General features: G+C 46.6%; 1 protein-coding gene across 4 annotated transcripts in view; it reads left to right on the top strand.

Annotated features, from left to right (window-relative positions):
• PLCD1 (phospholipase C delta 1) overlaps nt 1–15634 on the top strand; it is a 324945-nt gene that overhangs the window by 274478 nt on the left and 34833 nt on the right. For all 4 annotated transcript variants that reach the window (XM_063921791.1, XM_063921790.1, XM_063921789.1 and 1 more), the window contains one exon: nt 9448–9564. In XM_063921791.1, the coding sequence (XP_063777861.1) occupies nt 9448–9564 (117 nt within the window). The remainder of the gene's footprint in view (nt 1–9447; nt 9565–15634) is intronic.

Genomic DNA, 15634 nt, shown 5'->3' with positions numbered 1-15634 from the left:
TGTTCAACTTCCGGTTTCTAGATGTAAAAGGATCTGTTTATTTTATAAATTTGTGGACTGACCTTGTTCGCATACATGGTGCAGAATAGCTCAGTGTTAAGGGAACACTTTGAGGAACTCCTCCGATACTACCTCACCACCTGCTCTCCCTGTGTTTCCTGAACTCTGACTTATGGAAGTGCGCTTGTGTCACTTCCAGTTGCGCTCTCCAGCTCTGGAAAGCACCGCCATTGCTCTCCACCTATTGCAGGAATGTGTTCCAGACTATGGAACCCAGATAACTTCCTGTTTAGTGCACTTTATATCTTTAAATAACTTTATCGATATGAGGACAGGCGTTATTCTCTCCATATCTCACAGGATCTGTTTAGAATATATTAAAGTGCTAAAAACCCTTACAAAAACCACTCCTAAATACATAAAAATACATTTTATATATAGGACATACATAATTAATGTAATTAGTGTAAAAAAGACTTAATATAAAAACACAAATCTTACATTGATAAAATCACTCCATAAAGAAATTATTACCAAAGCTTAAAAACTGCTAATTTAAAAATACTAAAAATAAAATACAAAGGTGCTCTTGATATGTGCGGAAATAAATATTATAAAACCATTTTAATTTAAAATCACAATTTAAACCATTGGTCTTTAAAGTTTTCATTTCATAAATATATTTAATTTCTGTACGTGACAGATTAAAAATTTGGTGGAAAAGGGGTATAAATATAATCCTAACTTTCACCCTGTCCAGCGCTCTTACAGATTATGGGAATGATCACCTTGTTATATAAATATAAATACACATGGAGGATGCTACTTTTTGCAGGGAAAAACATAGAATTTGACGGTAGTACATACACACACACACTAGGGTTAATTTAGGTGGGAATCAATTAATGTCCAGGTATACATTTGTGGATTGTGGGAGGAAACCCATACAGCTATGGTGGGAATAGAACCCATGACCTAAGTGCTGTGAGGCAGTAATGCTAACCATTACACCATCTGTAGTGTTAATAGGTATGGATGTCTGCAGTGTAGGTGACATGCAATATACATGTCATCTTCTGTCACCTAATAGCTTCCAGTGAGTTGCTCCTTCCGGAGGTGTGAACAGGAATTATTGTTCACTGCTTTCTCTGGGCAGCTCGCAGGTTGATTGCTGTTCTGTAATTGAATAGTTCCGGAGAAGCAGGAATAGGAACTCAACCCGTGACTATTTGAATCTGTCCCTAAATGGTTTTCATACCAGTCAGAAATAAAATTCAAAACTATTCACTAGATTTTTTTTTTTAACGTTTTTGTGTTATTTTCTCTTACGTCCTAGAGGATGCTGGGGACTCCGTAAGGACCAAGGGGTATAGACGGGCTCCGCAGGAGACATGGGCACTACAAAGAACTTTAGAATGGGTGTGCACTGGCTCCTCCCTCTATGCCCCTCCTCCAGACCTCAGTTAGATCCTGTGCCCAGAGGAGACTGGGTGCATTACAGGGAGCTCTCCTGAGTTTCTCTGAAAAAATAATTTTGTTAGGTTTTTTATTTTCAGGGAGCACTGCTGGCAACAGGCTCCCTGCATCGTGGGACTGAGGGCAGAGAAGCAGACCTACTTAAATGATAGGCTCTGCTTCTTAGGCTACTGGACACCATTAGCTCCAGAGGGAGTCGGAACGCAGGTCTCCCCTCGCCGTTCGTCCCAGAGCCGCGCCGCCGTCCTCCTCACAGAGATGGAAGATAGAAGCCGGGTGAGTATAAGAAGAAAGAAGACTTCAAAGGCGGCAGAAGACTTTAGATCTTCTCTGAGCCATTGCTCCCACACACAACACACACGGCAGGCACTGATGGGTGCAAGGCACAGGGGGGGGCGCCATGGGCAGCAATTTTAAACCTCTAGGACTGGCTAAAATGAATATATAGGCTCCGAGGGCTGTATATAGTAAATCCCCCGCCAGTATTTAAAAAATCGAGCGGGACCGAAGCCCGCCGCTGAGGGGGCGGAGCTTGATCCCTCAGCACTAACCAGCGCCATTTTCTCCACAGACACTGCAAAGAAGCTGGCTCCCCCGACTCTCCCCTGCTGAACACTGTGACACAGGGCAGAAAAGAGGGGGGGGGGGGGGCACTTGTAAGGCGCAGTGGGTGTATTATATGCACATAATTATATAAAAGCGCTATTTATCTGGGAATTGTTTTTCCAGTGTCAGTTGGCGCTGGGTGTGTGCTGGCATACTCTCTCTCTGTCTCTCCAAAGGGCCTTATTGGGTATCTGTCTCCATATAAATATCCCTGTGTGTGGGGGGGTGTCGGTACGAGTGTGTCGGCATGTCTGAAGCGGAAGGCTCTTCTAAGGAGGAGGTCGAGCAGATGATTGTGGTGTCTCCGTCGGCAACGCCGACACCTGATTGGTTGGACATGTGGAATGTTTTAAATGCAAATGTGACATTATTACATAAAAGGATGGACAAAGCAGAGTCCAGGGAAAAAGCAGGGAGTCAATCCATGGCTTTGACTGTGTCACAGGGCCCTTCAGAGTCTCAAAAACGTCCCCTATCTCAAATAGCAGACACTGATACCGACACGGATTCTGACTCCAGTGTCGACTACGATGATGCAAGGTTACACCCAAGGGTGGCAAAAAGTATTCATTATATGATTATTGCAATAAAAGATGTTTTGCATATCACAGATGACCCCTCTGTCCCTGACACGAGGGTACACATGTTTAAGGAAAAGAAACCTGAGGTGACATTTCCCCCATCTCATGAGCTGAACGCATTATTTAAAAAAGCTTGGGAAACCCCAGACAAAAAACTGCAGATTCCCAAAAGAATTCTTATGGCGTATCCTTTCCCGGCACAGGACAGGGTACGGTGGGAATCCTCGCCCAGGGTAGACAAGGCTTTGACGCGCTTATCCAAGAAGGTGGCGCTACCGTCTCCAGACAAGGCAGCCCTCAAGGATCCTGCTGATCGCAGACAGGAAACGACTTTAAAATCAATTTATACACATACGGGTGCTTTGCTCAGACCGGCAATAGCATCGGCTTGGGTTTGTAGCGCGGTAGCAGCTTGGACAGATACCTTGTCAGCTGATATTGATACCCTAGATAGGGATACCATTTTATTGACCTTAGGTCACATCAAAGACGCAGTCTTATATATGAGGGACGCTCAGAGAGACGTCGGCCTACTAGGTTCAAGGGCCAACGCCATGGCGATTTCTGCTAGGCGAGCACTGTGGACCCGCCAGTGGACGGGTGATGCCGACTCAAAAGAGGCATATGGAAGTTTTACCTTACAAGGGTGAGGTTTTATTTGGGTAAGGTCTCGCGGACCTGGTTTCCACAGCTACCGCGGGTAAATCTACTTTTTTGCCTTATGTTCCCCCACAGCAAAAGAAAACGCCACAGTATCAGATGCAGTCCTTTCGGTCGCATAAGTCCAGAAGAGGTCGGGGCTTTTCCTTCCTCGCCAGAGGTAAGGGTAGAGGGAAAAGAATGCCTGCTACGGCCAGTTCCCAGGAACAGAAGTCCTCCCCGGCTTCTACTAAATCCACCGCATGACGCTGGGGCTCCACTGAGAGAGTACGCTCCGGTGGGGGCACGTCTTCGACTCTTCAGCCACGTCTGGGTTCAGTCGGACGTGGATCCTTGGGCGATGGAAATTGTATCCCAAGGCTACAAGCTGGAATTCGAAGACGTGCCTCCCCGCCGATTCTTCAAATCGGCTTTACCAACGTCTCCCCCAGAGAAGGGAGATAGTTTTAGCTGCAATTCAAAAGCTGTGTCTACAGCAAGTGATTATCAAGGTTCCCTTAATACAACAGGGAAAAGGGTACTATTCAACCCTATTTGTGGTCCCAAAACCGGATGGCTCGGTCAGACCCATTCTAAACTTAAAATCCCTGAACCTGTACTTAAAAAGGTTCAAGTTCACGATGGAATCGCTCAGGGCAGTGATCTCCAGCCTGGAAGGGGGGGATTTTATGGTGTCACTAGACATAAAGGATGCATACCTTCATGTCCCCATTTATCCTCCTCATCAGTCGTACCTGAGATTCGCTGTACAGGACTGTCATTACCAATTTCAGCATGATTCTGGACACAGAACAAAAGAGGGTTTTTCTCCCGATGGAAAAATCCCAGGAACTCCAGACAGTGCCGTTTCTAGCGGCAAGCGCGCCATGCAACCGCACGGGGCGCCCGCCGCGGCACTTTGTGTGTCCTTATCTCCTCTCCTCCCTCTTCCTGAGCGCTCCTGCTCGGGGGGTGGGGTTTCGCGGAATGACTCGTTTGCGTCGTGACGTCACGACGCAAAAGCGTCATTCCACGAAACCCCGCCCCCCGAGCAGGAGTGCCCGGGAAGAGGGAGGAGAGGAGATAAGCCTGGAAGGAGGAGGCGGCCGGCGCGAGGGACGTGAGGCGGCCAGACCCGAAGAGCGGGAAAATGTAAGTAGTATCTCTATCTCTCTCTCCCCCTCCCTCACTTCCTCCCCCCCCCCCCCCCCCACACTCGACACCTGCCTGCCGCACTGTGTAAAATGGGGATACCTGCCTGCCGCACTTTGTAAAATGGGGACACCTGCCTGCCGCACTGTGTAAAATGGGGACACCTGCCTGCCGCGCTGTGTAAAATGGGGACACCTGCCTGACGCGCTGTGTAAAATGGGGACACCTGCCTGCTGCGCTGTGTAAAATGGGGACACCTGCCTGCCGCACTGTGTAAAATGGGGACACCTGCCTGCCGCACTGTGTAAAATGGGGATGCCTGCCGCGCTTTGTGAAATGGGGACACCTGCCTGCCGTGCTGTGTAAAATGGGGATACCTGCCTGCCGTGCTGTGTAAAATGGGGATACCTGCCTGCCGCACTTTGTAAAATGGGGACACCTGCCTTCCGTGCTGTGTAAAATGGGGACACCTGCCTGCCGCGCTGTGTAAAATGGGGACACCTGCCTGCCGCGCTGTGTAAAATGGGGACACCTGCCTGCCGCGCTGTGTAAAATGGGGACACCTGCCTGCCGCGCTGTGTAAAATGGGGACACCTGCCTGCCGCGCTGTGTAAAATGGGGACACCTGCCTGCCGCGCTGTGTAAAATGGGGACACCTGCCTGCCGCGCTGTGTAAAATGGGGACACCTGCCTGCCGCGCTGTGTAAAATGGGGACACCTGCCTGCCGCGCTGTGTAAAATGGGGACACTTGCCTGCCGCGCTGTGTAAAATGGGGACACTTGCCTGCTGTAATGTGTAAAATGGGGACTTTTTTTATTTTTATTTTTTTCCACTGTGGCGGGCGTGATGATATCAGACGAGGCCACGCCCACTTTAATGAGACCACACCCATTTTAATCAGGCCACACACCCTTGTCGGGAGCGCGCGCGCCAAAGGCGCACGCATGCTTTTTCTTTTTATAGCTATGTGGGGGGCACGCAATTTTTTTTTTATAGCAATGGGGGGGGCGCATTTTGAAATCTCGCACTGGGAGCCAAATTGGCTAGAAACGGCCCTGACTCCAGAACATGGTCAGAGACCTGTTAAAACCAAAAAGAGTGTCAGTCCATCAATGCACTCGAGTACTTGGGAAAATGGTGGCGACCTACGAGGCCATCCCCTTCGGCAGGTTTCATGCGTTGACTTTTCAGTGGGACCTTCTGGACAAGTGGTCCGGGTCCCACCTTCAAATACATCCGAAAATAACCCTGTCCCCCAGGGCCAGGGTGTCTCTCCTGTTGTGGCTGCAGAGTGCTCACCTTCTAGAAGGTCGCAGGTTCGGCATTCAGGAATGGGTTCTGGTGACCACGGACGTGAGCCTCCGAGGATGGGGAGCAGTCACACAAGGAAGGAATTTTCAGGGATTGTGGTCAAACCAGGAGGCTTGTCTACACATCAACATACTGGAATTAAGGGCCATATACAACGGCCTATGACAAGCGGAAAATCCTCTTCGCGACCTACCGGTTCTGATTCAATCATACAACGTCACAGCCGTGGCTCATGTAAACCGCCAAGGCGGGACAAGGAGCAGAGTGGCAATGGCGGAAGCCACCAGGATTCTGCGCTGGGCAGAAAATCACGTAAGCGCTCTGTCAGCGGTATTCATTCCGGGAGTGGACTACTGGGAAGCAGACTTCCTCAGCAGACACGATCTCCATCCAGGAGAGTGGGGACTTCATCAAGAAGTCTTTGCAGAGATAACAAGTCTTTGGGGACTTCCTCAAATAGACATGATGGCATCACGCCTCAACAAGAAGCTTCGGAGGTGTTGTGCCAGGTCAAGGGACCCTCAGGCAGTAGCGGTGGACGCCCTGGTGACACCATGGGTGTTTCAGTCGGTCTATGTGTTCCCTTCTCTTCCTCTCATCTCAAAAATATTGAGAATCATAAGACGAAAAAGAGTACAGACAATACTCATTGTTCCAGATTGGCCTCGAAGGGCCTGGTAGTCAGATCTTCAGGAGATGCTCACAGAAGATCCGTGGCCTCTTCCTCTCAGGGAGGACCTGTTGCAGCAGGGACCCTGCGTGTTCCAAGACTTACCGCGTTTACGTTTGACGGGATGGCAGTTGAACACCGAATCCTAGTGGGGAAGGGTATTCCGGAAGAAGTCATCCCTACTCTGATAAAGGCTAGGAAGGAAGTGACGGCGAAACATTATCATCGTATCTGGAGGAAGTTTGTATCTTGGTGTGAAGCCAAGAATGCTCCTACGGAAGATTTCCACTTGGGCCGTTTTCTCCACTTTCTACAGACAGGAGTGGATATGGGCCTAAAGTTAGGCTCCATTAAGGTACAGATTTCGGCCCTATCTATATTCTTCCAGAAGGAATTGGCTTCTCTCCCAGAAGTCCAAACTTTTGTAAAGGGAGTGCTACACATCCAGCCTCCTTTTGTGCCCCCAGTGGCACCATGGGACCTTAACGTGGTGTTACAGTTCCTAAAATCTCACTGGTTTGAACCTCTTCAAATAGTTGAATTAAAGTTTCTCACTTGGAAAGTGGTCATGTTGTTGGCCTTGGCATCTTCACGGCGGGTGTCCGAATTGGCGGCCTTATCTCATAAGAGCCCCTATCTCATTTTCCATGAGGATAGAGCAGAGTTGAGGACTCGTCCTCAATTTTTGCCTAAGGTGGTGTCATCGTTTCATATGAACCAACCTATTGTGGTGCCTGTGACTACGGGAGACTTGGAGGATTCCAAATCCCTTGATGTAGTCAGGGCCTTAAAAATTTACGTAGCCAGGATGGCTTGGGTTAGGACAACAGAGGCACTGTTTGTCCTGTATGCAGCCAACAAGGGGGGTAATTCCAAGTTGATCGCAGCAGGAAATTTTTTAGCAGTTGGGCAGAACCATGGCCCTCATTCCGAGTTGTTCGCTCGTTGCCGATTTTCTCTATTTTGCGATTAGTCGCTTACTGCGCATGCGCAATGTTCGCAGAGCGTATGCGCTTAGTTATTTTACTCAACAGTTAGGTATTTTACTCACGGCATTACGAGGAATTTTCTTCGTTCTGGTGATCGGAGTGTGATTGACAGGAAGTGGGTGTTTCTGGGCGGAAACTGACCGTTTTATGGGTGTGTGTGAAAAAACGCTGCCGTTTCTGGGAAAAACGCGGGAGTGGCTGGAGAAACGGGGGAGTGTCTGGGCGAACGCTGGGTGTGTTTGTGACGTCAAACCAGGAACGAAACTGACTGAACTGATCGCAGTGGCAGAGCAAGTGTCGAGCTACTCAGAAACTGCTAAGAAATTTCTATTCGCAATTTTGAGAATCTTTCGTTTGCAATTCTGCTAAGCTAAGATTCACTCCCAGTAGGCGGCGGCTTAGCGTGTGCAATGCTGCTAAAAGCAGCTAGCGAGCGAACAACTCGGAATGAGGGCCCATGTGCACTGCAGGGGAGGCAGATTTAACATGTGCAGAGAGAGTTAGATTTGGGTGTGGTGTGTTCAATCTGCAATCTAAATTGCAGTGTAAAAATAAAGCAGCCAGTATTTACCCTGCACAGAAACAAAATAACCCACCCAAATCTAACTCTCTCTGCACATGTTATATCTGCCCCCCCTGCAGTGCACATGGTTTTGCCCAACTGCTAAAAAATGTCCTGCTGCGATCAACTTGGAATTACCCCCAAGGTTGGCACTCCTGCTTCTAAACAGACTATTGCTCGCTGGATCTGTAACACGATTCAGCAGGCTCATTCTACGGCTGGATTGCCGTTACCAAATTCGGTAAAGGCCCATTCCACTAGGAAGGTGGGCTCTTCTTGGGCGGCTGCCGGAGGCGTCTCGGCCTTACAGTTTTGCCGAGCAGCTACTTGGTCGGGTTCAAACCCTTTTGCAAAATTCTACAAGTTTGATACCCTGGCTGAGGAGGACCTCATGTTTGCTCAATCGGTGCTGCAGAGTCATCCACACTCTCCCGCCCGGTTTGGAGCTTTGGTATAATCCCCATGGTCCTTACGGAGTCCCCAGCATCCTCTAGGACGTAAGAGAAAATAAGATTTTAAACCTACCGGTAAATCTTTTTTTCCTAGTCCGTAGAGGATGCTGGGCGCCCGTCCCAGTGCGTACATATTTCTGCATGACTTGTATATAGTTATTGCTTACATAAGGGTTATGCTACAGTTAAGATCAGTCGTTGACTGATACTGTTTTGTTCATACTGTTAACTGGTTGCTTATATTCCAGGTTATACGGTGTGGATGGTGTGGGCTGGTATGAATCTTGCCCTTGGATTAACAAAATCCTTTCCTCGTACTGTCCGTATCCTCTGGGCACAGTTTCTCTAGCTGAGGTCTGGAGGAGGGGCATAGAGGGAGGAGCCAGTGCACACCCATTCTAAAGTTCTTTGTAGTGCCCATGTCTCCTGCGGAGCCCGTCTATACCCCTTGGTCCTTACGGAGTCCCCAGCTTCCTCTACGTACTAGGAGAAAAAGATTTACCGGTAGGTTTAAAATCTTGTTTTTCTGGCCGCTGACATCTATCTAGTCCGCCTCTGCTAACCGCAGACCGACCCTGGTATACTTTTTACATGGAAGCAGAGGCACCCATTGGCATTTTTCCATAGAAGCTTGTGTTACAAAGTGTGCATCTTTGTGGGTCACTGTACAAGCTTGTGTTACAAAGAGTGTATCATTGTGGGTCACCGACCGTGCAAGTTTGTGTTACAAAGAGTGTATCATTGTGGGTCACCGAACGTGCAAGCTTGTGTTACAAAGTGTGTATCATTGTGGGTCACCGTACAAGCTTGTGTTACAAAGAGTGTATCATTGTGAGTTACAGTGCAAGCTTGTGTTACCGTGCTTTTTTAGGGTCTGTGATTTTAATAATATATTCTCAAGGTGTTCCATGTGAGAATGTTGGGGAACTGAATCTCAGCTGAGATTCCGGACGTAATTGCTATATACAAGTTATGATGAGCTGTATTGTGTTTCTCTTTTTCAAACAGCAAACAGTTTTATACGCCACAATACACGACAGCTGACCAGAGTCTATCCTGACGGCAAGAGAACAGACTCCTCCAACTACAGCGCTGTGAACATGTGGAACGTTGGTTGCCAAATAGGTGGGGGCACTTCTGATACTGTTCCCGTGCATACACTAATCCATTTTGTGTCTGCGTCTTATCCATTGAATGCAGACAGGAAAGGACTTTAAAGCACTACAGGGATAGAGGGTAGTGCCATCTCCGAGTGTGCATGATCCTGGGGGCAGCACCGTCGTTGCCCCACAGCCCCTGCATCTGGCAGGCACCGTTCCCTGTAGCTCTTCCTGCTAATAACATAGATTACGGCCTAATCCCCACTGATGTACAGTATAAGACATCTAAAGCTTCCTGAGGCATTTTCCAGTGATAGACATAAAGAATGGGGCAAGCAGTGTTCCTAAATCACACTAGTGCAACCCAAGAAACACAGATGGGTGTGGTATCACTAGAATAGAGGTTGCTCGTTTCAGAGCCATTTACATTCTTTGGGCGGTATTCAAATAATATATCACGCCCAATCTCCTTTCTAAAGTGATCCCTGTTATCGCGCATATCGCACCCATAGTAATCAGGTTTAGCTGCGTAAAGGGTTGGGTGCCCTCGCTACCCCAAGGGTAGCGAGCTGAATTAATTATACCATGCCCGTCAGCAGAAACAGAAAGCTTGTGGAAGGGGGTGAAAAGAATTGAATACCACCCTTTATGTGATATAACCACATGTAAACACTGTGCATATACAGTATTAAACGTTCTTGCCATATAACAAATCCTTACTATGTGTTGTGACAACCTCACTGGGGATTTATGTGGGGATAAACTCACTTTTAAATTTTTTAAAAGTGCAAATTATTAATTAAATAAGAATTACATGTAATTGCTTTAATGTATGTTTTGTGAGAAAGGGCTGTAGAAATCATTGTAACTACTTTTCTTCTTTAGGATCCATAGGGTTCCACAGGGAATACCTTGGGGTGGAGGTGGTTGGATAGGACCTTGCACCAAACAGTTAAAGCTTTTACAGCTCCCCGGATGCTCCGGTCCTTTCCCCCTATACTCCGCCCTCAGCCCAGGCTATTCAGTTTTGCTTTGGTATCGGCAGGAGCCGGTTGCACCTTTTACAGTGGGGCTGCTATTAAACAGCCCCAAGTTTTTCTTTGTATAATTTAATTTATTTTACTTATACTTCATTGAGCCAGCAGCGCTAGGTCATCCTAAGGACGCCAACGCTGCTGCTCCATCAACTCCCCACCTTGGAGCGCTGCTAGCACGGTTTCCTGGGGTACCCCAGACTGAAAATCAATAAGGGAAAAGGGGGAAATGGATATCTTCTGCACTAGTCAAAAATCAGTTAACATTCCTTTAAGTGTAATAGATACCCCATTTATACATGTATTATGGTTTGATTCATAATCATATGTTGGGGGTGCTGCCATAGACAATAAGATAGAGAGTGGAGGTGAGATAGAGAAGATTGTCTCTTGGTTGGTGCACTATGAGAAGAAGAGATACATTTTTCTAAAATGTAACTTTTAATATTAATTAATTAATTAAAATTGTTGTAAAATATATATAGAACAATACAAAAATTATATAAAAGATACTGGGCTAGATGCATCATCGCTTGGAAAGTGCTAAAATGGAGAGTGAAAAAGCAGCAGCCAATCACCTCCTAACTGTCATGTCACAGGCTGTGTTTGAAAAATGTCAGTTAGGAGCTGATTGGCTGGTACTTTCTCACTCTCCATTTTATCACTTTCCAAGCGATGATGCATCTAGAACATAGTATCAATTAAAATATGTTCAGTGTTTTATTTATGATGTTCTTATGTCACTTATAGTTGTGTTGATTATTGTGGGACCAGACCCGCTGAGCAATCATAATATAATCCTACTCTTAATGTATTAACTGGCACAGGTAAGATCACCTATGTGATTTCAGGTCAGGCACCTTACTGTAGCTACACCACAATATCGGATATATTATTATACTAACTTTTCCCTGTGGACCTAAGTTATAATTTGTCCTTGGTCCCTTACTTTGTACGCATAATCATTCATATACTGTTATGGGACAAATCAATTATACCAATAGATAATAAATGGTTTAAAGGTATATCCGGCTGTGGAGCGGTTCACGGTCACCTGACATTATTAACACATGCCTTTTAATGAGTATTTCTTTCCCAATGTAATCAGTTGTCTATAATCCTAAATATTGATAATTGTCTCATATATCACACTTAATGGAGCACAGCGTATCGTTTGTGAATAACCAAGAACAGGAAACTGCTCATGTGATTTTAACCACTGTGGAATAATTAAATGTGAGCAAAATAGCAGGTACACATGTCTTTTGAAACCTGCTATTGAGGGCTGATTAGAAAAGGCCTCACTGTATCATAATACGTTATACAATGTTGCCAATGTGTTGCCCAACACTGTATCACTGCTATAATCTATGCCGCTTGGTCTTTTCCCTGTTCGGAGGAACTAATGACAGGACGGGGAAGGCTGCAGTATAACACATTGTTAGGTGTAGTGTTGCTGTTCAGTCTCATGCAACATATCATATAATGTTATTGTTTATAATTTATATCATCCCTATTTAAAGGAGTTAGTATGTACCACTCATCCTGTCAGGTCATAACACAGAGTATTTTAATCACCCATTAAGGTATGGTTAGTGTGGTATGTTGTGCAAATAATTCAATGCACTATTTAACAGAGGGATTGTACCACACTCTGTACCATTTATTTAACCACATCTGTTCATGTATCTGATGTTGGTAATATGCTCAAATGGTTAACTCTATGTGATTATAAAATCCTATCATAGAGAGTATTTACACAGGACTACTAATGTGCACATATACTGTCCCATCCGCATTTGTATTCTCTATATACGTCCTGTGTAATATACTGCCCCAAATTAGGTTAAGCTCATATGGCTAGCTCCGTATAGCTATTGAATCATGATAAGGGGCCGCTGAGGCTAATGATTGATAGAAACTATCACATAGAGTGTTCACAAAGAATAGCTAGTGCATATGAATGCTGTCATATCCCCACACATTGTATATCCTATATGACATGCTCACATCAGCCCTGACAAAGCTGATGTGAAACGTGCACGTCTGGCATTTCAGAGCGGCGTTATTACGCCTGCTGACTTCACTGTGTACAAATGTCTAGTTTTAATTTAATGATATGAAACAATGTGTGATAATGTGACCAGTAATACCCAAACTGAACTATAAGCAATTTAGGGGGAAGTTCCGAGTTGTTAACTCGCTAGCAGTTTTTAGCAGCCGTGCAAATGCTAAGCCGCCGCCCTCTGGGAGTGTATTTTAGCTTAGCAGAAGTGCGAACTAAAAGATCGCATAGCGGCTACAAAAAAAAAATGTGCAGTTTCAGAGTAGCTCCAGACCTACTCCTAGCTTGCGATGACTTCAGACTGTTCAGTTCCAGATTTGACGTCACAAACACGCCCTGCATTCTCCCAACCACGCTTGCGTTTTTTCGAACACTCCCTGAAAACGGTCAGTTGACACCCAGAAATGCCCACTTCATGTCAATCACTCTGCGGTCAGCAGTGCGACTGAAAAGCTTTGCTAGACCTTGTGTAAAACTGCATCGGCCGTTGTGAAAGTACGTCGCGCGTGTGCATTGCGCTGCATACGCATGCGCAGAAGTGCCGTTTTTTTTTGCTTCATCGCTGCGCAGCAAACATTTTCAGTTAGCGATCAACTCGGAATGACCCCCTTAGTACACTATATGGGATGCACATAGAGACGGTGGCTGTGGATGGGTCGGCATACAAGTGTCCCAGTCACCTTTTGTAAACATTCCCTATGATAGGATCTAAATAAATACAATGTGGCCAGTAATGCTTTAATGGAATCATAATTAGTACAGCACAGTGTGTGGGTGTTTCAGTGGCTCCCAATAGCTATACGGAGCTAGCCATATGAGCTTAACCTAATTTGGGGCAGTATATTACACAGGACGTATATAGAGAATACAAATGCGGATGGGACAGTATATGTGCACATTAGTAGTCCTGTGTAAATACTCTCTATGATAGGATTTTATAATCACATAGAGTTAACCATTTGAGCATATTACCAACATCAGATACATGAACAGATGTGGTTAAATAAATGGTACAGAGTGTGGTACAATCCCTCTGTTAAATAGTGCATTGAATTATTTGCACAACATACCACACTAACCATACCTTAATGGGTGATTAAAATACTCTGTGTTATGACCTGACAGGATGAGTGGTACATACTAACTCCTTTAAATAGGGATGATATAAATTATAAACAATAACATTATATGATATGTTGCATGAGATTGAACAGCAACACTACACTTAACAAGGTGTTATACTGCAGCCTTCCCTGTCCTGTCATTAGTTCTTCAGAGCAGGGAAAAGACCAAATGGCATAGATTAGAGCAGTGATACAGTGTTGGGCAACACATTGGCAACATTGTATAACGTATTATGATACAGTGAGGCCTTTTCTAATCAGCCCTCTATATCAGGTTTCAAAAGACATGTGTACCTGCTATTTTGCTCACATTTAATTTCTCCTTCATCCACTAGGGGCCACTGGAGCGTAGTTACAATGGGGAAATAGTAGGCAGTAATTGGGATCTGGCACTTTAAAATTCTCACACTGTGGCTAGCTCCTCCCCTACTATCTCCCCTCCAAGCCAGTCTTAGTTTAGTGCCCGAGGTAGCTGGTTCACTTGGGTTTAGCTGAAGAATTTTTTCTTTTTTCTTTATTATTTTATTTTTCTTTCACACACTCACAGACTGGCAGCTCTGCCACTGCCAGTCTGCACCGCGGGAGCTGCCGGCGGGGTCCCATCGCAGCTGCGTGCGGCTCGGGATGGGCCCCGGCTGAGGGAGACACTGAGCTCTCCTGAGTTGGCCGGACACCGCTGCGTGCGGCGCGTGTCGGGGCCACTCCATCCAGCAGAAGATTCCGGCAGCATGGCAGCGGTGAGTATCAAAAATGGCCGGACACCGCTGCGTGCGGCGCGTGTCGGGGCTGCTGGGTCGAAACACCTGACGGAAGGAAGCGGTGAGTACAATCTCCCCCCCTCCCCCTCCAGACTGATGTATGTTTTTACATTTTTCAGTTTCAGTGTTTTAATACATGGATGGACAGGCTCCCCTATACTCTCCAGTCAGACAGGCTGGAGTGCATAAAAGGCTTACTAATTTGAAATTGGCGCCAATATGTGGGGGGCGGAGCTTCAGCCCGCTCTGTAAGCGGGCTCAGCATACAGGCAGCCGGGTGATACATTTACATATATCATATATCTGTGTAACAATTAGCATAGCTCTCATGGCAGAGTGTTAACACCTATGGTTACGATGCCCACGAGCTAGGGTTCGATTCCAGCAAAGGACACACTCTCCCCGGCCGCAGCATACACACTTACAGGCAGCCGGATGATAGTGCGGTTTTAATTTGAAAGTGACCGGAGCAGGGGGGCGGAGCTAACTCCCGCTCCGTTCGGCGGGCTCAGGCTTTCCGCTCCCCGGCCGCACATCGCTCCCCGGCCGCAGCATACAGGCGGCCGGGGGATGCATGGGCGCTTTCCGCTTACTATACAGCGGATTTGAATTTGGCGCCAAAGCGGAGGGGGCGGAGCTTACTCCCGCTCTGTACGGCGGGCTGTCTCCACTCCCCAGCCGCTGCAGCATGACGAGACGCCGCTCCACAGTCCCCCGCTCCCCGGGCCACTGAAAGCTCCTTTCCTCTCCTGGCTGTGCAGGGAGGATTCTTTACATGTATAAGGTATGAGGGGGGAAGGGGGGTGAAGCTTATTCCCCCCGGTGGAGGCTCCCAGCTCTCATTGTCTCTAGGCAACACACCTGTCTCTGGAGTTTGTAGCTTTTCTGTGCAGTGTGCTGCAGAAATATTGTTACATCTTGCTTTGGCTACATTCCTCCTGCAGGGGAGTCCTCTGCCCCATTTCAGACATTTAGATCAGGGAATCTGCTCTATTACAGGAGCTGGGACTCAGCTCATTGATAATTAAAAATCTACTGTGCAGTATTTCTTTACCCTACAAATACACAGTATTTATCTACCCTATTAGGTGCACAGTATTTATCTGCCCTATTA

Source organism: Pseudophryne corroboree, chromosome 5, assembly GCF_028390025.1.
Source record: "Pseudophryne corroboree isolate aPseCor3 chromosome 5, aPseCor3.hap2, whole genome shotgun sequence".
NCBI lineage: Eukaryota > Metazoa > Chordata > Amphibia > Anura > Myobatrachidae > Pseudophryne > Pseudophryne corroboree.
This window is presented reverse-complemented; position numbering and strand designations above follow the sequence as displayed.